The sequence below is a fragment of the Tiliqua scincoides genome, chromosome 2 (genome assembly GCF_035046505.1).
Source record: "Tiliqua scincoides isolate rTilSci1 chromosome 2, rTilSci1.hap2, whole genome shotgun sequence".
Lineage (NCBI taxonomy): Eukaryota > Metazoa > Chordata > Lepidosauria > Squamata > Scincidae > Tiliqua > Tiliqua scincoides.
The window spans coordinates 150,107,941-150,133,606 of record NC_089822.1 but is presented as its reverse complement, the minus strand read 5'-3'; the positions used below and the strand labels follow the sequence as shown (position 1 = coordinate 150,133,606).

The 25,666-nt window shown below is 43.7% G+C and overlaps 1 protein-coding gene across 6 annotated transcripts in view; it reads left to right on the top strand.

The window, feature by feature from the left end:
* Positions 1-25,666, top strand: part of BAIAP2 (BAR/IMD domain containing adaptor protein 2) — a 186,408-nt gene that overhangs the window by 38,826 nt on the left and 121,916 nt on the right. For 5 of the 6 annotated variants that reach the window (XM_066618508.1, XM_066618510.1, XM_066618507.1 and 2 more), the window contains exon 1: positions 995-1,130. The exons of the other annotated variant lie outside the window; for it this stretch is intronic. In XM_066618508.1, coding sequence (XP_066474605.1) covers positions 1,053-1,130 — 78 coding nt within the window. In that variant the 5' untranslated portion in view covers positions 995-1,052. Of the gene's footprint in view, positions 1-994; positions 1,131-25,666 lie in introns of those variants that run through there. 6 annotated transcript variants of the gene reach the window in all.

The following is a 25,666-nucleotide window of genomic DNA, read 5'->3' as shown; positions in this document are numbered from 1 at the left end:
GAGCTCAAGTTCTTTGTACCCCCATCTGCCTTTAGGGGAGGAGGAAATTTGGATAATTATCCTTTTCTGTCTCCTTCATTGCGCCTCATGAACTTTATACATTCACCCAGCTGAGCTTCGCATCCTTAGTCATGCACCTGGGAAGTGAGCAGGGGCTGGCCAGAACAATGGCTTGCTGGTCCTGTGAATAAGCACCAGTCATCCCAGTGACAGAACAGAAGAGGGGGCAAGGTGTGTGTCGACGTGTCTGCTGCAGCCTGGCTGGAAGCAACAAGCATTGTTTTCTCTCTCCCCTTGTGCGGGCTGGATTGTTCCGTCCCCTTCTGTGCCTCCTCCTCGCCCAAGCCGGCTGGTGGGCGGGCGGCGAGAGGGGGTTTCACTACTGTTCCTCCTCCTGCTGAGAGGCGGTGAGGGGGAGGCAGAGTTGCTCTTTCCTTGGGCGTGCGCGTGTCATTGGGCAGGGGAGGGCTGGCTGTTCCCTTGGTGTAGTGTGTGTGGGTGGGAGGCTGTGAGAGTGGGAGGCTGTTTCAACACCCCTCTGTGTGTGTGTGTGTGTGTGTGTGTGAGAGAGAGAGAGAGAGAGGCTCTGTGTGTGTTTGGAAGGCTTTGTCTGAACACCCCCCTGTGCTCTGTGTGTGAGAGAGAGAGGCTTTGTGTGTGTGTGTTTGGGAGGCTTTGTTTGAACATCCCCCTGTGCTGTGTGTGAGAGAGAGAGAGAGAGAGAGGCTCTGCGTGTGTGAGGCTCTGTCTGAACCCCCCCCCCCCCAAGCATGCATGACTCCTGCTGCCCCCCTTTCCTTCCTTCCCATTCCCCGCCTTTTCCAGCCGGCGCTCCTCGTGGCCGCCGCCAGGGTAGAGCAGAAACGCAGCAGGCGGGGCCGGGGGCGGCGGCGGGGGCGGCTGCTGTGGGATGAGCCGGCCCTGGGAAGCGGTATAAAAGCTGGCTCTTCTGCCTGCCTGGCTGCAACGCACTCGGATCTTAGCTGCCGTGTTCGCTGCCCGTCCTGCGCGCGCTTTCTTCCTCCCCCCCAGCTCTGCGCCCTGCCCGGTCTATGGTGCTGCCCGGACCTCCCGGCACCGTCATGTCGCGCTCGGAGGAGGTGCACCGGATCACCGAGAATGTCTACAAGGTGAGTGAGGGTGGATCGTCCGGGGAGCCAGCTGGGCGCTGTTTGTGTGGAAGGATCGGTCAGGGGGGCAGCACTAGCTGCATCTGAAGCTGTAGCCTTCCGTCTGCGGGGTCTGCGCCGCGCACACGCCAGTCTGTGGGTTCCTGTTGCTATGTGGGACTCTCTTGCATCGCCTTCTCTTCCCCCGTCGCAGGCTGCAGTCCTATCTGCACTTTCCTGGGAGGAAGCCCCATTGACGATAATAGGACTGACTTCTGAGTAGACATGCATAGGATGGGGCTCTGGGGCTGCAATCCTATCCACACTTTAATGGGAGGAAGCCCCACTGGCTATAATGGGACTTACTTCTGAGTAGACAGGCATAGGAGTATGCTGTCTGTTGCAATCCTAGTCACACTTCCTTGGGAGTAAGGCTCATTGATTATAATGGGACTTACTTCTGAGTAGACAGGCATAGGATTGGGCTCTCTGTTCAGTGCTGATGCCGGGTTGCCTGCCCTGCCCTCCCGTTTTGTGTGCCTTGCTGAGTGGTGGTCACCTGTTGCAATATTTTTTGTAGCTTTTCTTGCTTCCTTTCACTACTTAATTACACCTCTTTTCTTATCCCAGCTCTCGTTTTTATTCTGATTTGTTTTCCTTCCACCTTCCTGATCAGGCTGCTTTAGAGCCCAATCCTGTGCCCGTCTACTCGGAAGTAAGTTCCATTAGAGTCAGTGGAGCATACTCCCAGGAAAGTGTGGGTAGGATTGCAGCCTTGGAGCCCAATCCTATGCCTGTCTACTCAGAAGTAAGTCCCATTAGAGTCAGTGGAGCTTACTCCCAGGAAAATGTGGGTAAGATTGTAGCCTTTAGCTCCTCTTTGATCTGGAAAAAGATGATTTCCAAACACCTGCCTCTCCTCAATGAATTTCCTTGGCTCCTCCTGAACTGTAGCCCATCCGGTTCAGTTCTGGTCTACCTTGTAGTGATCATTCGATAACTTCGTAAAAAAAAAAAATCCACAACTCTTTCCTTAATTATTGCTTTTCTATGACATTATGCAGTGGAGGTTTGATTAAAAAATAGTGTTTTATACCACAAGAGGACATGCTAGAGACTTGGTAAGAGCCTGTACATAGGTGTATGACTCTGAGAGAGTCATTCCCCTAGGAAGCAGTAATTCTATTGTCCCTCTTTCAAAAAGAGTTTGCTTTTAGTATTGAATCATCTTCATCCTCTCCAAGAATCGCAATTGGTAGGCAACTAAGAGTTGCCCTGTCTCCTGGCTGGCTAATATCAGTTGGAAAGATCTATTTGAAGCTGTAATTTTTTTGGGAGGGGGTCAGACATCATTATGCAAGTATAGTCTCTTCATCTTAAAATAATTATAAAGTTCCTATTTACCTCCTCTCTTGTTATCTTTATTGTTTCTCCCCTCCTTATCATCAATATCTAAATACAGGAAACAAGTTGGTTTTGTTCTAAAATGGGTGTAAGGAGATCTCTTATGTAAGAGCAGGAGCTTGACAGGTGACTTGTGTGTAGGAGGTGTTTTGTGTTTTGGTCTGTGAACCACTTTGGGGGGGGGGCAAAGATAATTCTGAAGTGGTTTTTCTTATGGAGAAACACTTTAATTCCTGGAGAGGAAAAAAGGTATTGTTTTCTTTAATCTGTTCCTCTCAAGCATAGGTGTGGTCTGGGGTTGACCTATGGCTTGGAAATTCTTCTAAACATAATTGCCTTTAAAAATGCTCTTCTCACTAATTCCCTACAAAACAACCAGTGTTGTTCCCAGATATCACCAACTTCACAGAGTTGGATACTTCTGAAATTCAGGGCTTGAAAAGTTTCATAGATTTTTATGTGGATATTCTAAGGCTTTTGTTGAGTCAGAATGAAGACCATTAACATTTTAATGTTACAATACTATACTATAATCTCTGCTAGGTCTAGCCATAGCTCCAGCACAGTTTATTAGATGGAGCCAGGTGTGCATATGTTAACAATGTTCCTGCCTCTAGCATTTCTTTCTTTATGTCTTAAGATTTAGATCATTCCATTTATGTCAATATAAATAAGAGAATTTCTGCTACAGGGACAGTGAGTTTATAGAGGCCCTTAACCTGGGGGTTTTTTCAAATGGTGTGATAGAAAAGTGGTTTATATTTAGCTGTCCATTTATAGTGGGATAATTATCTAGTTGGCTATCACACCATTTAAAGACATTTATCACTTGATAAATATGCAGGAGTTGCTTGATTATCTCTGGGCAGTTGTTTCAAATTTGTTTTCCCAAGGTAAATCTGCCCAGTATCTTTCTTGTTAGGCTAAGGTACAAGTATTCTGTGCATGCTTAGTTCTCCACAGCCCTCGTTGCCCACCACAACACATGTCAATAGGTCTGCACTGCTCATGTGTTTGCACATATGTCATTTTTATGAATTGCGGCTTATGTACACAGACGGTGCGGCCTGTTGGGGGTCAGAGAGCTGTTGATGTATTTCTTCCAGCCATGCGCCTCTTCACTTGGGTGCATGGAAGACAGGGTGTTGAAATTTCCTCTGTGAATGTATTCTGATCTATCCCCATCATCCCCATGAGGGCTTAGGGATAACTGAGCAACTTCTATTCGGGCAGAGTTCAGATTCTCACTCAGTGATGACCTTGGGCCAGTCACTTTCTCTCATTCTAACCTAGCCCACAGGATTGTTATGAGGAGAAAGTGCATGTGGGAGAGAGTGAGAGGAGTTGTCTGTGCTAATAGGGCTGGAATATATGAACATTAAAAAATTTAAAGGGTCAAAGGGTCAAGTAGAAATTGTCCCCATATTAGTTCCATATTTACTGTGGAAGTGGTGAACATGGCCCACTTTTGGTGCACTTTGCCATACCCATGGCCTTTGCTGCAAGTTAGATATGCTTTTGTGAGAAGCATAATTGTTAAGCCAATAATTAGTGCAATGGCTGTTGCTCCCTTGAGGCTTTTAAAATTAATGAATCTTTGAAATAGCTTCGCCCCCTCTCTCCACCTTTGCGTTTGACAGCTAGCACAAAATATTATTCTGCCATGAGAAAGAGGGTAAATGAAACAGTTCTGCTTCACTAGGCCCTGTGAACAACTCTTAATAAAATCTCACTAACTTGAGAATGTGATGCAGGCTCTCATGCATTAAACTACAGTCAATTGCACTGTTGTCTGGGGTCAGTCTCTGTTGCCTTCTTTAAATGATTACAACAGGTTATCTGTGAAAAGCATGAAGTGCCTAAATTATTAGACTTGCACTGCTTAACCCTGTGTGATACATGAAAGCTGCCTTTCTTTTCTTTTGGGAGAAGGACTTTGTGGATTGTTTAACATAGGGCCTACCGGAGTCATTCAAAATGGTATACTGTATTATTTTTCCACCGTCACTTCCAATTATTTTTATCATGAACAAGTTGATATGTTTCTTTGTCTTTGTTACTGACCAAGAGCCAAAGAACCATGAATGTAATCCCCAATCCACAGGGGGTGGGGTGTGACTCGTTTTAGCCTTCTATGGCTTCAATCCTAACCTCACTTTCCTGGGAGTAAGTTCCATTGAACACAATAGGACTTGCTACTGAGTAGACCTGCTTAGGATTGTTCCTTAAGTTGCATAGCAAACTGCTTTTAAAAGTGAAAGGAAATTCAAAAGTTGAGTTTGGTATAGCAGCTGGTCAGAGAAAAGTCAACACTTTCATTGGGTTAGAGCAGGGGTGTCCAAAGTTTTTGGCAGGAGGGCCACATCATCTCTCTGACACTGTGTTGGGAAAAAAAGGGAAAAAAAGAATTGATTTACATTTAAAATTTGAATAAATGTGCATAAGTTTACATAAATGAATATATTAGAGACGGAACTTATATGAATGAATGAAGGTCTTGCAATAGCTTAAGGCCTATAAAAGGCCTTTCGCAAAGCAAAGCTGGCCTTTCCTTTGCTGCTGCTGCTGCATCACAGACGTGAAACAACAAGCAGTGGAGGGAGCCCTCATCCCACAGCTCATGTGAGAGGTCAAACAGTTGCTTCGGGCCAGTGTGGGCTCCAACAAATCTCCGGAGGGCCAGAGGCCCATTGGAGCCTAGGGGCTCCCTAAGAGGGCCGCAAGTGGCCCCAGGGCCACGGTTTGGGCACCCTTGAGTTAGAGCAAGCTCATTGCATGAGTCCTGTCTGTTCTTACAGTTAGAGAATGCATTTGGCAAGTGAGGCAGAGAGGGAAGTGTCTGTCTCGCTTGCCAAGTACAGAATATTGTGTTTGCTCCTAAATCAAACTTTTGTAATATTAGGCTGCCATACTCAATGTCTTTTGAAGGTGAAGAGTCAGATCACTACTTTAATTATAGGGGGAAATGCTTTGGAGACATTTGTTGTAATCCTCAAAAGCTAGTTCTGCTGCTGGCACAAGTCGTGGTAAAATCTGCCCCTATATTGTGATTAAGGCCAGCAGCCAAACTCACTCAGGACTCTGCGCTGATGATCTTAATTAAGAAAGAGAACGAGGCCCATTATGGACTCATCCCTGCTTTTCACACCTTGCTTATAGAGGTTGGTGTCAAGTTGTTGCATCACTTCGCACTTGCTTCATGGCATAACTTTAATAATAAACTTACCATTCAGTAGTATAACCAACAGCTTGTGTGGCTCAGTGGACAGTGTTGCTTGACTTGGGGAGACTTAATTGCAAGATGTGGCTTCATCTGCACAAGTTTTCTAGCTTCACGTTGCACCCTCCCAAAAGATTACTCATTGGCATAACAGTGACATGTATCAGACATGTATGCGAGTAAGGTAAATGTTCTATATATTTTGAATGGACTATAGAAAAAATGGCCATATTAATATAGAAAGGGATGCTCTTAACTGCCTTGTGAGCAGGTTGGTCTGACATGCTAATAGTTGGGTGAAACTTTGTATGGGGTCTACATAATATGCTTTTCTGACAGAGATTGGCTCTGGTGAGACTGTCCAGAGAGATGCAAACTACAAATGTTAAATGTGCTGTTGTGTAGTTAGAGACATGCTTTTATTTGCAAGTAGTAGCTGGGGACTACAGTTGGAATTGGGACCGCAGCATGCAGACAGGACATCTTTTACCTTTATGCTGTTTTTCCACCACCATCATTTATTAATTCCAGGGAGCAACACTTGCTACAATGGCCCTAGAGAATTTGTCCTAGATAATTCTGTCTTTCATTAACTTCTCTAGACTTGTGAACACAATTATACAACTGACCTTCTTAATCCTCTCCTTTATTTTGTGCCCAATGACAAAGTATTTCCTCTTGGTTATCTTTCTTAGCTAACCAACTTTCAAAAGTATTTGAACAGGTATTAACTGTGGTTGTGTCCTTGTGGTGTTAATAATATGTAGCATTTATAATGTGTATTTCAGCTGTTCACAATATGTTTGACTAGTTACCTTTGCAGTCCTTACAACCGCCTTGTAAGGGAGATAAATATTAGATTGTTATTTCTGATAAAGTGACATGAGGTCTGAATCTAAGAGATAGTAGCCTGTTTAAAAATACCTATGGCCCAATTCTAGAGGGCTTACAGCAGTGGATGTCCTGATTTGCTTCTGTATGTCTTCTAATGGTGGCTCAATTGTCATGCTGCTTTGTGTGTGTGGGAGCCACCAGTGAAATGGCCAGAGGCTCCACATTGCCACCCCACATGGACTCAACCTGCATTGGACCAGGTAAAGTGGCAAGGGTGGGTTGTAGGCAGTTCAGAGGAGGTTTGGATGACAAGGGGTTGTTTGAGAGCTGGAGAGGTAGATCCTGGCAACAGCAACATGCACCAAGATGCTATCCCTGATTTTCCAGTCGAACATGCCTCCTGCTTCTCCTTGGATGTTTGCCAGCAAAATAACTGGTGTGGATCTGAGGAGACCCCTTGGTGACCAGGTGGCCTATTGGGAGATAAGTAAGAAAGATTTTTTTACTTACCTTTCCCAGGTTGTCTTATCTCCCCCACCATTGCATGCTGCATGTGCTCCAGTAAAACAGCAGCTTGGCGGAATATGGTGGGGGATACTATTGGGCTCTTAGGCTGTAATCCTATACAAAATTGCCTTCGAGTAAGCCCTGTTGAACACAATAGGAGTTGCTTCTGAGTAGACATACATAGGATTGTGCTGTTGGTGTGTTCATGGTTCAGGCCAGATTTGAACCATTGATTTCCTAGCTCAGCCATACACTCTACACCAGGAGAGCTCTTGATGCATTACAACATAGCAGATGTTTGTATCCTTGCTGATTTTGTGGTAAGCTGGCTATGCAGATATCAGTAGGGTTCTCACATATTCATACATGAGGGAAAGGATATGGTAAATGCTATGCAATGTTGTACCTTCCTCCCACATTCTGGCTTGCATTAGAGCTCTGAATTGAGCACCCGGGAAACTCCCATGTGAATATGTTGTTCTTCTTTAAAAGGCACAAGATTTGGTAATTGGTTTATGTTTAGCTCCTTGTTTATGTGCTTGCATTGCATATCTCGTTTAACTTCTTTAATTCATAGTTCACTGTGACCAGAACAGTTCAGTTTTCTGATGCATGATAGGTTAATACTTGAAACACAGCTTTTATTCTCTTATGCCCAAATGGGGGCATGTGTTAAATTTAATCAAACCAATGCTGCTGGTGTTTACTGAAACAGGTTTAGTCCCAAAGCATAAAATATTTTAGCTCATGCTGGAAATTGTGTTGGCAGGCTCTTTGCTTGCAGTCTTGAATGGTCTCTTGTTGAAAGATTGTATTAATAAGTGAGATGGGGCAAGCTGGGTGACTCAGAGCTGGGAGTTATTGAACTGGGCAAACGGGAAGAGAGAAATGCTGCAGAAAAGTAAACTGGATGTGCCTGTTGTCCAGAATAAAACAGGTTAGTGTCCTAGGACTATTGCCTTGAACGACAAGTGCTGCTGTTAAAATTGTCGTTCTTTTGAAGAGCTGTTCTAATAACACGTTTGCAACAAAGGTAACTATTTCTCAGGGAATCCAGGAACATAATTTTTTGTGAGTGAGCCTCCTAGTCCTATGCTGGGTTAGCAAGGGCTGACCTTGTTTACCTTGGCAGAGGCAAACTTACAAAAATTATTACAAGTGCCTCCTTCTCAAGACTCTTCAAAAAGATCTTGATTTAGGAATGGGAGGGGGAAGTTGCCCAAGACTTTCCCTGTTCCAAATGAGAAATATGGACAGGACAGTCTGTAGGAGTAGAACTTCACCTGTCCAACTTCACCTTGATCTTTATTGGTTTTATAAGGACCAATTCTAGTAAGTTCACAGCACAACCCTTTTCCAGTGTACAAGAGTCTTCTGTGCAATTTAACTTGCAGTCTTGTATATTTTTTTAAACTGGTGTCTTCATAATGATGTAACATTTTGGAAAAGACTAATCGGACTCTAGTTTGTTGGTCAATGACCTCATGCCAGAAAGCAAGCATACAATAGTGCCCATCAAGATGTTCTTCCTTACCTGTTGTTAACTTCCAGTTTATTGCAGACCAAGGCAGCTGCTATTATTATTATTATTATTATTATTCATTTCTGGTTTTGTATCCTTAGGTGCATGCCATGTACCTAAGTGTCCCTACCTTAAATTTAGGGGGGAGGACAATGGCGGGAGAAAGGCAAAAATGACTTTGGTTTGGTTTACACTAAGAATGAAAATTAAGGGGTTAAGCCCAAACCTTCACAAAAGAAAAGGGTCTGAGCTGAATTTGGAATCATTCCTTGCTTCCAGCTGTTTTAAAAATGCTATCCTCTAGCTCAGTGTTTCTCACTGTGGGTTGGGACCCACTAGATGGGTCACAAGCCAGTTTCAGTTTCATTTCAATATTTTATTTTTAATATATTCGACTTGATGCTGCCATGCTATATGACTGCATTTTGGGAAATGTTACAGACCTGTACTTTTAACAAGCTACTATGTATATGCTTTTAACATTGATAATCAATGGGACTTACTCCTGGGTAAGTGTGGGTAGGATTGCAGCCTAGGATTGTCAAAAATTTTCCTGCTTCCTGATGTCACTTCTGGTCATGACATCACTTCTGGTGGGCCCTGATGGATTCTCATTCTAAGAAGTGGGTCCTGGTGCTAAATATGTGAGAACCACTACTCTAGCAACTGTTTGAAAAGGCATGTCTATAATCAATCTACTCTTCATTATGCTCCAAACTTCGTAAGTTTCTGTCTCATCCACAACATTGCTTAGAGTACTTGGGTGTAATGTTGTGTCGTATATATGAACTGTAAGTATTTTACAATGGCTCTGGAACTGCAGCCTATGCCGGAGACTGTGTTGAAATGCTAGGGTTGGGTTTCTCAAGGTCCTATTTGCTTGCTTCTGCTGCCGTTATAGGAACAGAATTTATCACAAGAAGCTGTGTTCTGTACACTACACATGGCAAATACCAATTATAAAATGCTCAGATACTTTCTTTACCTAATCAATACTGGAATGGAAAATTGAAATATCTGGTCTTGAGTAATCTCAGACCACTTCTAGCTCAATGGGTCTAAAGTACGGTTGGTGGGGGAGGAAGGAGGTTTTTTATTTTGTTTAACACCTTTCTTGGGGAAAAACACTAAGGAGTTGGGGAGATCTTAGCCAAGACTAACCATCCAGTCATGAAACGGACTTTATGAGAAATGTGTGCAAATACATTTACAGCTCAATCCTATTCTTCCATGCCATGCCAATGCAGTGGCGCCAAAATGGCTACTGCTGCATCCTGTGGGGGTCTCCTTAGAGCAGGGGTCTCCAAACTTCTTGACCAGAGGGCTGCATGAAATATCTGGCACAGTGCTGAGGGCCGGAAAAAAATTTAAATATAAAATTTAAATAAATAAATTTGAGATGGAACTTAGTTGAATGAATAAATGAATTAGTGGGCTCATTCACTCAGCCTCTCCGGCCCTCAGAACACCCTCCAGATGCGATCGGAGCACAGCTCTGTCATGTTCAGTCAAGTGGGCTACAGGCTTTCCTGGGACAAGAGGCTGGCTGCAGGCCGGGGTTTGGAGACTCGCTGTGGGCCGCATCTGGCCCCTGGGCCGGGTTTTGGAGACCCCTGCCTTAGAGTAAACCTCTGCAGTGTACAGGGATCTACTTGGACCTATGGACAGGTGAACTAAACTAGTGGACCTTGGACTAGCGAATTCATGTGCTGCTGGAGTGATCTTTATGACTGCCATAGTGCTTGTTCCGCCAGTGGAGCATACTAGTATGATTGGGCTGTTAGGTTGTTTAGTTTCTTCCAAGGAAGGAAAGACAACCTGATATTCTCCTCCTAATGATACACCTAAAGGCAAAAAGTGCCTTGATACTCTTTATGCTGTCTTGTACCAAATACTAAATTTATAGAAGCTTTATTTCCTGTGATACAGCTGGTGTGCTTTTTAATTTTTAAAGCTGATGTATTTAAAGCATCTTTGTCCTGGAATTCAAGCATTTTTTAAATAAACTTATTCTCCTTGATTGAGACTGACCCATTCCATTAGTGCTTTTTAGAGGAATATTCAGAGCTGGGCAACTGTATGGCTAATGAGCTCTAAACTGGAAAGGACATTGCATTGTTTTCCTGTGTCTCATTTCCTGGGTACAAACAAACCCTTGCTAGTAGCAATGTAGCCCTCAACCAGACCCGTAAGTTGAGACTGACTAATCTGTGCACTTCACAACACTGGTCCTCAAACACCAGCAACCAGCATATTTAAGGAAACTTCTTATTTTGCTTAGAAGCCTGTTATCTCTGAGACAAGTTCAATATGTGCATACACTACATCTGTATTTATATACCTCCTTTCTCTCTCTCTCTTTTTTTTTAAAGACAGCATTCAAGGCAGTTTACAGCGGCAGGCTAGTCTACATGGGCTGGCCACCATTTTTTAATGAGGTTTTTACATAATGTTCTGTGAAGATTCACAGACCCCTCAGTCACAGGATGTTGTCTTCACAGTGCAGTTATCTTTTGAAATCAAATAAAATCATTTAATTACAAAATTGAGGAAACTATGGGATTGCCAAATGTGTTCCATGGGGATGCTACCAGTCTTAACAAGAATTCCAAGTGATTAAAGTGCGATAGTATCCTTCCAGTTTTTTCTGAATGAGGTTCACACATTGAGATCATATGTTTGTCAGGGCATTAAAAGGAACCAAAAATAAATGATGTGATTTGTAATCTATTGACACCCTGTGAATGTTGTTTGTTCTAAAAATGGAAGAAAACTGTCTGGCTGCCTTAAGGTATCCGACCAGGAACTGTTGCTTACGGAAACAGGATACTTGGCTATATTACCAAAATGTGGGGGTTTTTTGGTTATGGGTGTGAAGTTCATTTAAAAGATCTGAGAAAGTGGTGGCACTGCTGATGACAAAGCTGAAAATAAGGATCAGAACAATGTTTTCAACTTTAACAAAAAATTTTCAACTCTGTAGTTATTGCCTTTGCTTAGTACCTTCTTTCTAGGGGGTTGCCATAAACTATAGCAAAGAATGTTGATCAGGAAGCACAGCACTTTGTCTTATAGGTCTGTTGCACCTGATTTTGGTGGTGTTTTTTTTTTTTAGTCTTACGAGTGACTTCGTTGTCACAACTTTTGTATATACGAGATGTGTTCTAGAGTTGATCTGGATAACATTCAGAAATCTATACTATGGCAAAAACTGCTAAATGTTTCCTGCATACAATCGCCCTTATATATTTGGGACCTATGACTTCAGAACACCTGCTGGACTCTCATCAGTAACTAGTCAACTTTGAGAGGAAAGGTGGTCTCATGGTCAATCTTGCATTAGTTGTCTCAACCACTTGCTCTGAAACATGTAAATCATCTTGAGGGCAGTGACGTATTTTTTTCCTTCCTTGCCTCTCTTTTTCTAAAAGTAGCTGGCTGCCTGATCCTGTCTTCTGCCATAATATACAGTCATGCCCTTGGATGCTGTGCTGCATGCTGGGGCGGGGGCGGGGGGGGGCAATTGGACAACCCCCAGGAGGTAAGTAAAAGTAGACTGCCCATTCACCTATGGCTCTCCTTGGACATACGCCAACCATTTTACTGGCATTTGTCTGAGAGAAAAGGGGCAGGGTGGCTTGGGAAAGTTGGAATAAGATCAGGTGCATGCTGGTGCTGCCAAGAGCCATCTCCCCCTTCCTGCCCTGTGCTTTCTCTGGTCTTCCTCAAAACTTCACCTGCCCTTCCTCTCCTGCCCATGTCACATCTTTGCCACCAACTTATCAGCATAGACAGAAGCCTCTGGAGCTGCTGCTGTGCATGTTGTACCATTGCCCATTTCTGGCAGCAGCAGGGAAGCCCACAACAGCAGCGTGGGTTTCATGCACCAGAAAGCACCTTAAACTGCCAGATCATAAGTTCTAGAACATAAGTTCTGGCAGCACAGGGGAAACCATAGGATTGGGCCCTGATTCTCTTTGGGATTCTAGAAGAGTGGAGTGGAACGCCTCTCTGTTCTTCCCAGTGACATTACTCTTAAAAAAAGAAAAGAAAAGTGAAATCATCAGTTACTATGATTCTTTTGTTGTCCAAATATTAAGTGTTTGGTTTAATATGTTTGGACTATCAGTGTGCTTTAATACCCACACACTCCTCCATCTATCCACTGGTTCCCACCATTTGTGTGTCACTGACTTGTTGCAAAAGTGAATGTTGGGATATCATGAATGGGTGGAAGAAGAGGCACTCTTTGCAGTAACATTCAAATTTTTCTGTTGCTGCCATTGTAGGTTTGAACATTTTCCAAAAAATGGCTAAGGCAAACGTGAACCATTGAACCAAATGTTGAGTCTACTGCAGGAATGTTTTCTTCCTATACTCTGATCACTATTTTCTGCTGCCATGATAATGTTTGTTGCTGGTTTGGGCATTCCAGGGGAGTTTCTCACAGTGCCTTGCTGCCTTTCTTTCTTTGTTGCATGCCATTTGGAAATCAGATTCTTCTTGCAACATATTTCATTGTACGGATCAAATGAGCTTCACCTCTCTGCTTCTACATGGTTGACTTCCTAAGCCAGGCTGCATAAAAAGGTTTTTTGATTCTAGAGAATTGGATTACCAGTGCTCACCCTTGGAATGATTACACTTAATGAGATAGTGGAAGGAACTGTCAGCCTCCCCCTCACCACCACTGCCTCTACAATTGCCTTGCCTACACATCTGGAATAATTACAGGGGGAGATGGAGAAAGCTTGGCACCTACCGCCAACGTAATCCCACTTCCCCTCTGCTATGACTCATTCTGGTGGACTTTTTGCAATAGAACAGTTATATCATTATGGTGCTGATAGGATTCTTATCACTTTTGCTAGCGCTTTGTGAGAATTTACATCTTCAGCACCTCAGAACTGTGTGCCAAGGGGGGATGCAAATTCATCCACCTAGAATTCACTTTTAAAGTATGTGAGTATAATAGGCACATAATCAAGGGTATATACTGTATGTATGAAATTAGAGCAGGAAAGCAAACAGTCTCTCAGAAGCGTGTATTTAAGTAGATAATAGGTAGATTTTCCTTTTTTTCTGTACTCTGAGAAGCTGGGTTTTACCTATGCCATTACTGGAAACTTCTCTTCAGTGTTCTTTAAAAAAGACAATTCCATGTTGAAGCATTGGGCTCTTTATCCAGGCATTTATGAGGGGTTCGGAGGAGGGCTTAGTCTTCCCCTTTAGTTTTATTTTATTTTGCCTTGGGTGAGTGTAGGCAGCCTTCTTGATTATGACTTGCTGCACATCAGATGCAATAAATGTCATCCCAAGCAGAACAGCTGATTGCCGCTTTATCTCAAAGTCCAGAGGGAAGAGGAGAAAACCTTGTTCAAATGAAGCCAAATTAAAACGTGGGTGGTGGCTGTGTCCTGACAGCTGGAGGGAGATACAGAGGTTGAAGGGGAGCTGAGGCCCTGGGGCTTCATTTTTGCCTTCATTTATGTGTCATGCTTTGTAATCACCCCTGTATGCCTTTGGCTGAAGCTGTTTCCTTTGTGGGAAGCATTAGGCAAATATAAATATGCAAATATAATTATTGACTAAAGGAGGGTTGAAGGAATGGTTACATCATTGGGGTTGCCACCAATTGTGCTGTGGCAGGATGCGTTCCTCCATGAGCTGGTATAAATCTGATTTGTGAATCCTTTTTTTAATTCAGTGTATTTGTATCCATACCAGAATGCAAGATGGAAGATTGACAAAAATGTATGCAACCAATAAATGTTTTGGGATGAAGCAGCATCCATCTTGTATTGCTTATGTAAAATGCTGCCAGCTATGGAATGTTGGTACATTTGGTCACTGAAACATTATTTCATGGCCACTTGGTGTAGCTCTCTGCCTGTCTCCAAAGGAAAGAGAAGGATCCTGTGCATCTAATTCCTACCTTGATCTCAGAGTGAAGTTTTCTGGAATTGAACAGTTGGTGGAAAAAAACGGTGTTACCAAGTTTGGCTTTCAGCACAGTGGTTGTATGAGGATGGGAGGGGCAAGGAGCCATGTACACTGCCCTGGGAACATTGCAGGAAGAGCAGGTGTAAACAATTAGGATTGTGCCCATAATGACATGGAGGTTGGTAAAAACTGCTTCTGCCTTAGCAGCCAATTTCTCATGGCTAGCTAAACTATGGATGTAATTGTCTTTGAGGAATGGTAGAAGAATTGAGAGAGGGAGGAATCCTAAAAGACTTCCTTTTGTGAAATAATAGGTCAGAGTAGGCTGCATATAATTTTAATAATTGGCTGTGCTTGGACAACATGGAGCTGATTGCCAGGTAGATCCCAGTCATATGATTAATTTCTGGCTACTCATCTATTGTATTCCTAATTTCAGTGCTACTCAAAGTGGTGGTTCATGCTGAATTTCCAAGAAAGAGACAAAATTAATATGGCACTGATATGGTTCTGGTCCCTGAAACACTGGGGGAGGGGCAGTATTGCTAACCTTCCACAACAGATAGTTTGAGAAGCACTGTCTTTATACCATTGCAACTGAGCAGATTGGATGCATATTTCTTTCATGTAAAGGAGCCATTTTCAACCACTGTGCCATGGCACACTGGTGTGCCACGAGTGGTCCACAAGTGTGCCACAGGTATTTGGGGGAAGGTCATTTATTAGTAGGGCCAATGAGGGATGTCAGCCTCCCACTAGCAGCATGGTGTGCCTTGTCAATTGTCAAAAACCTGATAGTGTGCCTTGATAATTTTAGTGCCTTGTCAGATGAAAAAGGTTGAAAATCGCTGATGTAAGGCCAATTTACTGGGGCCAAATATGCTGATGGAACAAATGTTTTATCTTGGGGAGGAGGGGGACCCAGGTGCTTTGAACAAAGCTCTGTACCTGTAAGATGTGGCGGTGACTGAGTCTGAACATTCCGGACAGCTTCTTGTATTAGGTAATCCCTGTCCCAGATGGCAGTGCTTGCAACACACAGATACCTGCATTCTCTTGAATGATGTAACCCTATTTACAGCCTCCTTGGTGGTAATATTGCTACAGGCAGCATTTGGAGGGTGTGTTCTGAGCCTGATTTCTGCCAAAATTGGATTTGATCTTCCATAACAGTGATATTGTTCCTCTGAATAGAAGTTCAGCCCTGTGAAACTAGGATCTTCTGTTTTGGATACATGGCAGGGGAGTGACTGAGATGTAAATAGCAATCAGTTTGTTTGAGCAGAGCAATAACTATTAACTATGAGGCAGAGTTCTAAATGAGGATCAAGCAGTTCACTTATTGCAACTCCTCCAGAGCATGCACTTTGGGAGCTGCCAAAATGTAGCTGGTGCTTTGGAGGATTTTTCGTAGCCTCTTTTTTTTCACATAAATGGCTTCCTTCCGGTGTTGTTCCTGTATTGTGATCATGTGTCTAGTAAGGAGATAAGTAATGATGTTGAATGGGAGTAAAGACCACATCATTCAAGCATTGAACCAAGGCTACTTACCTCCATGTATTACTTCATTACTGGGCACTGTGGGGCTTGAACTAGGAAACCTGAGGGTTTGGTTTCAAGTCCATGGTCCACTAGTTAAAGAAAACAGCTGCAAGGTGCTGCAAGCCAGAATGCTCTGCCAGATTCTTAGATGTGCTGCATACCTGTAATCTTGGCAAATTAAGGAAAGCCATGAAACTGTCCTCCTACATTTTCACTCTTTCTGCATGCTGCCTTTCACTCTGGCCTTTGTATTAGCTCCTTGTCTTCCAGATCCAAACTGTCTAAATATGTCTTCCAGATCCAACTGAGGAGTCTGGTCAGAAGACCAAACTATTCCTTGGCACATCACCCATGCTTCAGAGTATGCATATCCCCTGGCCTGACCATGCTAACACTCAGTACTAGACGCCTGAAAGTTAGAGGCAAAAGTACTGTATAGAATCTGGTGAAAAAACTTCCAGTGATATGAATCTTCATGTTGGAAAGGTTGCTTGCTGTAGTAGCTTTCAAGGTCAGTGGGGCTGCCTTGGGTCTTGCCTACCCAATCTAAAGACTTGCATGTTTAGCTTTTTCATCTGACTCTGTAATTGTGTCTTTAAGAGTATAAAGGAATATAATTGCAGCCAAGCCTTATTTTTGTTATCCTTTTGGGAAGGAATCAGGTGGAAGTCCATGTTGTGAATTCTTACTAACACATTTGCAAAGCAACAGAGTTTCTCAAGCTATCCTTTTGATATTTCATCAGTTCAGTGTTCCGTTTTCTTAAAATGGAAGTGTTTGGATGGTGGCTGTCACATACAATCATAGAACTTGTCAGCATAAAGGCCAATTGCTCCCTCTGTTGTAAAACAAATATTAGAATTAAGATTTACTGGATGCTGATTGATCCAAATTTTTATTAAAATTGTCTCAATTTCTTGGACTTATTTGCAGCTCATAGTTTATTTGGACACAAATTACAAATTACTTATTTTGTGATTCTAAATGACTGACAGCCTAATCCTAATGATAGTCCCATGGTGCAATCAAGCATTCATCCCCTTACCCCAGGTAAAGCCCAGCAGCTTCTATTGGGCTACTCAAATTCATGCCAGCAATATCACTGGTGCAAATCTGGACTGTTTAATGTCAGGCTTTCAGGCCCAGGAGGGAGGAATAGAATGCAGTGGTAGCCCTGTTGACCCTCCCCTGCAACACCTCTTTGCCCCCTTTCCGCCCTCCCCCACCACCCAGTGGAGAGCCTATCTGCTTTGGTGGGTGCAGGCCTCCAAGCGGCAACTGCAGGCCAGTAGAGGCTTTGCTGATGGCCTCTGTGCTTCTGCAACTTGCCTTCTGGCACATTTGTGACAGCATGCATGTCTGTTTAGCTGGTGCTAGCTTGCGTAGGATTGGACCATGAGTATACTCCTGATGCAGAATGTAGTGGGAGTAAGGCATCTTTCCTGTCTTCTCTTCCACTGTGAAGCTCCCTGAAAGCCATTGCTGAGGTTTGGGAACCTTTTTGCAATGGTGTGAAATGTGGCATGGGGAGGCTGCTGGGGAGAGTTGAGTACCTGGAAGTAACAAGGGGCACCAGGCATGGGGAAGGCTACTTCCTCTGGCACACATTACCCTAGCTGTACACTCTGGATAGTACTGGATGTTCTGAAGCAGGTATCTGTGTACAGTGTTTTGAATCTTTTGCCAGTTATGATGTTTTTCTCTCTGTGTTACACTGCTCTCTAAAGAACTTCCTGATTTGCTTAGTAGAATATCTTTACCCAGTATGTTGAGTGGAACAGATGGGTGTGGCATTATGGAAAATGTCATTGGGGCATGCAGCTGATGTCTTAGTACATGTTAATAGCTTGAAGTTAAGAGGAAAGTTCTGTGTGGTTGAACCAAATATCTCTCTGGAACTATCAGCAAGCCACAGATGCCTTAGGTTTCTGTTCCTTTGCATTATTGTAATATCCAAAAAAGATCCTTCAAATTCCCCCTCCCTCATTTTTCTTTTGTGTTTTCCTGCTGGGAGATGTGGAGGCACAGAAAGCATGTGCAAGTGCTTCATTGACATCTGCATAACATAGGGAACCGCTCTTAAAAGCAGCAGGTTTCAGTGGATGGCTAGATAATTTCAAGCTCGGTTCAAATCCTAGCTTGTCCATAGGCTTGTTGGGTACTCTTGGACTAGTTCTTGCTCTGTAAATGCTTATTGCTGCAGGGTTCTTATTTCATGGACAAGGCACTGTAGAAAACATGCAGCATATGCTCCAAGTAGGCATATTCTGAAATAGGTAGTGCTGAGTTCAGTGGAGTTTACTCCTTGGTAAGGGGACTTGGGATTTCAGCTTTAGAATACCAAGTGCTAAGCCAGTTTGTGAAACTCTGCCTTGCTTTTCTGATGGGGGTGAGCACTAATGGTTCCAAGTGCCATGGTTTTGTTCCTTGCCCCACTTTTTAGTGAGGTGGGATTGGCAGGGATGGGGCAGAGCCTTTTTGATACCAGTGCCCAGATGGTGGAATTCCCTCCCCTGGGAAGACTCCTTGTTCCAGTAGGCATTTAATTTATAATTGGTTGCTGTTGTGTTTTGCTTTCTTGACCTATTCAGGTTAACTACTTTTATTGCTGTGCTTGTCGCTGCATTCAGTCAGGGAATAATTAGAGCCAAATGCTGAACCCAGGCATTTAATAGCCCAATCCTATTCAGAAGCCACACCAATAGCACACTGACGCCTGTGCAACAGCTGGCAAATACTAAGCCCATTTAGGCAATGTCACACACTGGCACAGCCCTCTCAGTATGCTGACAGTGTCCATGGAAACCCTGACATAGCCCATCATCCATGGAGCAGCATTCTGAAGTTGGTGTGTCAATTTGATGTTTGTGCACCATTGGTGCAACATCTTCGGATCTAATCACTGCATCCATCCAGCCCCACTGCTGGAGGAGTGCCATCAGGGTGAACCAAGCAGAGGGTGGGGGCAGGTGCCATCAATAAGTAGCCATCAGTGGAGATGTCCCCACCAGTCTCTAGGAATGAGCAACGAAGAGGCACCACCATCAATGTCTAGTCAGGCATCTAGTCATTCCGGCTGCATGACCACAGTGTCTACGGACAGACAGTCTACTCTTTGGCTTAGAAACAGAGATGAGTACCGCCCCTGGAGTTGGACATGACTAGGCTTAACGCTGGTGGGGGAGACCTTTGACCTTTTTTTAGCTCAGCTCACTGTGCAAAGGCACAAACTAGGAGCCAGGCAAGACAGGTTTGAGTCTAGCCAAAAGACTTGCCCTAACCAGCAAGGCATTCACTTCTGCATAACTGATGAGATAAGTGATAACTGATAACTGATAAGTGATAACTGATGAGATAAGGCTTTCACTTCTGCATAACTGATGAGAAACACCCATTTGGTTCTGTTGGGGCCAAAAAAAGAAGAGGGGAGCAGGTCTCAAAACCACACAGACTACTCTATGAAGTGCATCTCATCTGGCATTAAACACTTTGCATCACTGCCAACAGGAACACCTGGCTGGGAGGCTGTAGCACATGGACCCATCCAAGTTCACTGCATGGGTAAATCGTTGGACTAGGATGTGATGCTGGGCACCGGTTGCCACAGTCCATCCATCTAGTCACTCCCTGTGCCCTTTGTTTCATTGTTGCCATCTGCTGCCATGACTGTCAGTATGCTACTTGCCCCATGTCCCTTGCAACTGTCTACTGTACACCACAAGAGCAGAGAACAGAGGGCTCAGGCTTCTTCCACCTGCAGAGTCTCACCCTGAGGCCTGCTGAGGTAAGAAACAAGTCGGGTGGGTGGGAAGAAAGAATCCCTGTCTGCTAACGGAGAGATGACAAATATTGTACTGATTTTATTGTTAGCTGGCTTGAATCCTCTTTGGTGTGGGAGAAAGGCAGGATATGAATGAATGATTGAATGTGATCCAGTCAAAGTTTTATTGAACTATATCTGTAATATAATAGCATCTGAAAGAGAAATGTATGGGTGGGTTTGCCAGTCATCTCCTCCCAGCAGGGCTGTTGTGCCCTTGCAAATTATCTAAAACGTATTCAGATCACAGGTGCTAGTGAAGTCTGGTTGAGTCAACTGGTTTACTGTCTGCCACGAAGTCACAGTGGCCTGACTGGAAGGAGTAGGTCAGCAACCCTGTTGAGCAACAGCTGGGCCTACACTGGCCGCTGCAGTGACTGTGGTCTTCCCCTTGCATCTACACAGTTTCTTCACTTGTGGGATAGCTTCTTGTGGGTAGCATGGAGAAACAGAGAGACTAGGACTTGACCACAGCTTCAGTCACACCTATTCTCTGGATTGAGATGCATACTTGGTTTTTGAGAGAGAATGGTGCCACCAAAGTATACTTGTGGTGGTGCCCTGATGGGGGTGAGAATGTGGTGGCTTATATTACTTTTCTCTCTTGGGTGGTGACCTGCTGTGGAACTTGTGAAAAATAACTGTTCCACTCCCTATGGCAGTGGTGCAGTCCTGAAAAGCACAAGGGATGCAGGTAAGTGTTTGGCAAGCAGTACCGAAGGTTGGAATCAATGGCATTCACCAAAGGACAACAGGCACTCTCTGCTCTTAGCTGTTGCAAAAGAAATGAATGATTACACAACATGGTTTCTGGCAAAGACACACTTAACAATTCTGAATGGTCAGTATCTGGGCGGGGATAGAGATATGAAGCAGAGATGCAGCATCAGTACTTTGCAGCATGGAATTCTTCCCCCCTTACTTGCCTGTGTGGGGTGGATTGTGTGAACTGCTTACCTGTGTGGGGTGGTTGCTTCCCCTATTGGGGAGGTGAGGTAGAGGTTCCAGTTGGCTGTTTGCATGAGTCCTTCTGAGAATACAAGTGTTAAAATATTTTGCCTCACATGTTGGGAGGGACAAGGGGTTGTACAAAGTGCTCCTTCTGTGCACCAAGTGCTCTTTCTCCATAGTTCTCATCGCAATACTCCCCCTTTTAGTTGTCAGAAAGATATGGCTCCATGCAGCATGTCCTCTCCAATGAGATGCATGGTAGATAGTCCCCTATAAGTCAATCTCACAGATAAGGAGATGACAGATTTTCAGCCAAAATTATGGAATGTTCCATGACCCTTGGATAAGTGGGGTGTGTGTGTGTAAAACTTGGGGAATGGTGCTTGTGAGGAGGAGCTGCAGCTTGCCCTGGAGACTGAAAGGGGGAAAAGAATCTGAGCCACGCCACTGTTTTTGAAGACATTAGCAAGGTGCTTATGTATTACTTACTGTGTGCAGTCCTCCCCCAAAGCAACATAACTGATCATTGCATTGAATTGCTAAAAGAAAAAAAATCCAGGTTTGAAGCTGCAGACAAGTACTTGCAATTTTGAAAACCATCCAGAACAAATGCAGCCCCAATATAAAGCAACATAAACAGCTTCCCACAGCGCAACACCCTGCTTTCACTGCTGGCAGGCAACTGTTCACTGTTGTTTAAAGAGGCACTCCTGGTTTTGGAGTTAAGGAGCAAGCTCAGAAGACTCTACTATGGAGTTCTGATAAATGTAAACAAATCTGCCTGTTTGTAGGTTATCAGCAATCACTCAGATGTTCCTCAGGTGCTTCACAGACCCTCCACAGGCACTTTTAAAGCTCCTCCAAGCTTCCCCTGGCTGCTGAAACAGCAGTGACCCCTGAGTGACGCACAGATAAGATGAGACATCAATCTACACTTGATTTATTGGTAGAAATTTCTGGCCTTATAGGAGAGTATATATGGTAGTCTCCTGGCAAGGGCTTATATTGGTGGTTGCTAAACGTTTTTGACTGGTGGCTCCCTTGGCCTACTGGGTCATTGGCTGTGGTTCCCCATTAGTTACAACCCTCTACATTGTATAGGGTAGGGGTCTCCAAACTTTTTGGCCAGAGGGCCACATCAAATATCTGGCGTGGTGTGGAGGGCTGGAAAAACAATTTAAATATAATATTTAAATAAATAAATTAGAGATAGAACTTAGATGAGTGAATAAATGAATCAATGGGCTCATTCATTCAACCTCTCTGGCCCTCAGAACACCCTCCAGACCCAATAAAAGCCCAGTTCTGGTCATGTTCAGTTGAGTGGGCCAGAGGCTTTCAGGGGACAAGAGGTTGGCCGCAGGCCAGAAAGAGACTTGCTGCGGGCTGCATCTGGCCCCCGGGCCGGGGTTTGGAGACCACTGGTATAGGGCATCAAGTTTTTGGTGACGATTTTGTGGCTCACCTGGCTGGTTTCTGCAGCTCCCAGAGGAGCCAAGGCTTACAGTTTGGGAACCACTGGCTTCTGTACTACAGTTGCCAAATGTAGTCTGTCTCCATCATAGGAAAGTGAACAGGACAGGGGGTGGCATGAGGTGGAATTTTCTGGTGCGTTTCCCTTCCCCTTTGTTCTTTATGGGTTTACTCCTCCCTATGCAATTCTGTCATTGGAAGGGTGTGTCTGTCATCTGAAATGGGATCAGGATACTGTATTTAAGCCATTTCTGTCCATTTCTGTTGCATATACACATCAGGGATCAAGTATGTACACCTGTGGGCTGGGCAGAAATGGGTTAAGTACTGTAGGAATTTTCAACCCTGTTTTTGTTCTTCTGTTAGTTTCTGTACTACAGGTGCAACCTATTTATCCATGGATTTTTAATCTATTGATTTGTCTTACTCTTTCCTGGGAGTAAGCCCCATTGACTGGAATGGGACTTACTTCTGAGTAGAAACGCATAGGACTGGACTCTTAAAAGCTCAGCATCCCACCTATGAAAGGGGAAGGAGGGGGAGGGGATTGATAACAGCTACCTTAGTTTCCTTCCAGCCCCAAGTGTCAGGCTGCAGCATATTTGCATAACTCTATGGAATTTAGCACAACGTGTTTTTTTACTAAATAGGCTCCATCTGTATTTGGTAATGCCAATCATTTGAATGCAGTGACATAATCAGTAAACTGGTTACCAGGGTAATGAGAGGGGATAAGACCATAAGAGTCTCCAAGAAGGATGCTCTCTGCTACTGATAGACACCTGCTCTATTCAGTTCGTGGTTGTCATGGTTGCATTCCCTTGTCAACTGATACCTAAGGTTTGTTTACGTATGAGAAATGCTTGACAGTACAGAAATCTGGGTTGTGCAAGAGGTGTGTGATTTTTGTGCAGGTGTACATGATTGAAGTCCATGTTCTGTTGGAAGACCAGCTGAAGGGACTGAATTGACAGTTTACAAGAGAAACATTTGCTGCTGCTTGTCTCTTACCTTAGTTTCATGAATAAAACAGCATTTGAAAGGTCTGAAGGTTGGAGTTATGGTTTTTTAATTAGTCCTTGACAGCTTGCGTCCTTATGCAAAGCTGAGATTGGCGATGCTCAAATCCTTTCCTCTTAAAAACTTGTGTTAAACTTCTCACGTGGATGTCCCCAGACTAGCAGTCAATGTATTCCTTCATGGTCTGGGGAAACTTTTTTATTCCCCTCCATTCTATTACTTTTAATCTCTCTCAGCATAAAATTTTTCTCTCTTGCTCTCTCTGTCTTGAAGGCCTCGTGTTTTGCATTAGTTTCAGTTTTTTTGGCCGCTAAATTAAAGCCGTATCAATCCCGAAGAGTTGAACGGTAATACCAGGGGAATTTAGAGAAGGGGAACAAAACCACAAAGCCTTTTCAACCTTTAGCTGCCAGGGTTTTGTGTTGCAGTTTTTTTCTTTCTCAAACTCTGCCTAGGCAGCACATAGAAAGCAAACAACTTGTGGGTGATGCTGATGGGGCAGAATTCAAGCAAGAATGCTGTTTGCTTTCATTAAGCAGGCTTTTGCTGAATATAGGACTTTGCTGAACCCTCCCATGAATCTGAATGCACTTTGGAGGGTCAAGAAAAGTGCCGCTGAGATCTGTCTGAGGATTTTAAGCTTAATTTGACATGCCAAAGGCTTCAGTCCTAGGCATACTTATTAGAGAGCAATACCTTTTACAGTCAATGGAACTTCTGCATAGAAAAACTAAGAGATGCTCTGGAGGTTGCATGAATGCTCCTTTTGCTATCTCTCTTAAGGTGTAAGGGGTTTTTGTTGGTAAATTTTTAATTTGGTTGTTGTAACATCATCAGCAGTAAGGCAAAACTGACAAGTATTTAGTCCAGCTGCACCTAATAATGCTAGAAACTTGCCTTCAGAAAAACAAAACAAAACATGGTGATCTAAAATTGTTAGTCTGAAGACCATGGCTCAAGCAAATATGGAGCTTGTAGGTTGGAAGCTGAAGTGTTTTGATTAGGATAAATATATAAAGGAGAAACAAAAAGGGGAAATTTTGATGCCATGGGTTTGTGGGCATGATGCCTCTGCAGGGGACCCAAGTCTCAAAATGACTAACGCTTGGAACCCACTTCTGGTTTTCAATTACAAAACTGGAAGTGAGTTCCAAACACTGTTTTAAGTCTCATTTTGAGGCCTGCGAAGCCTTGCAGAAGCATCTGTGGGGCTCCCTGCCCCACCTCTTCAGAGGCCGGCACTGGCTTAGGTAAGTAAACCCCCCTTCTATCCCTGGTAACAGCATGATCCTGGGGTTCACTTCATAGCCATCCCTACATCCCCGCCTGTTAAGGGGCCAGAGCCACGTGCTTACCTGACTGGTGGATTGCAATCCTGGATAGTACTGGTGGATAGTACTGCTGCATCCTATGCTATTTAAGCATATGTATCCATTTTACCATGGAAGAAGTAGGAAAAAATGAAAACGAACCACACATTTTGTAATAAAGGAAAGAAAGTATGCTATTTGGACCTTATGAGACAATCTTAAGGATTCAGCTAGCAATAATTGTGAATATGAACTTTAACAGCATTGAAAATATTGAACACCTATCATCATACACATGTCTTGAGTCACCCCAAGCATTTATACACGCCCCAAAAATGAGTGTGACACATCATTCACATTTACACAGCATATAAATTGTGGACAAAATGAGTCAAGCTTGAAAATACTAGCATTACAAATCTAATCAAAATTGGTTCTGAAGGATTAGCTTTGGAATCTTAAGAGCCCAATCCTATTCAACTTTTCAGCTCTGGTGTGGCTACAAAGCAGGCCTGTGGTAAGGGAATACTTGTTCCCATACCTTGAGGAGGCCCCAGTGACTGCCCCTCCACCACAGAATGCAGCACACACCCCACCGGCACAACTGAACCAGCCCTGGAAAACTGGATAGGATTGGGCCCTTAGCCTTCGTTTTTGTGTTCATTAACTTAAAAAAAAAACTTGAGGTTCACATGGATTAAGACATGCTTCTCCACCCTTTCACATTTCAGCTTATTTTTTGATTCAGTGTTATGATGTGTTTTCCATGATTTTTCTACTTATTTTGGGTGGTTTTAGCTCAACAGCAGTAGGCTGTCATTGAGCTGCTCGGACTAGCTTTTGACCTTTTGTTGCCATTAGCCAGGAGGAGGAATTCAGCTTCTCTTCCATCTGAGTGGTGGATTCCCTACAAGAATTGGAATGTGCCTGCTGATTGGCTCACATTCATTGTCTGTTTTGTTCCACTTCTCTAACCACAGAGTGCCGCAGTGACAATCCAGTGAATATTAA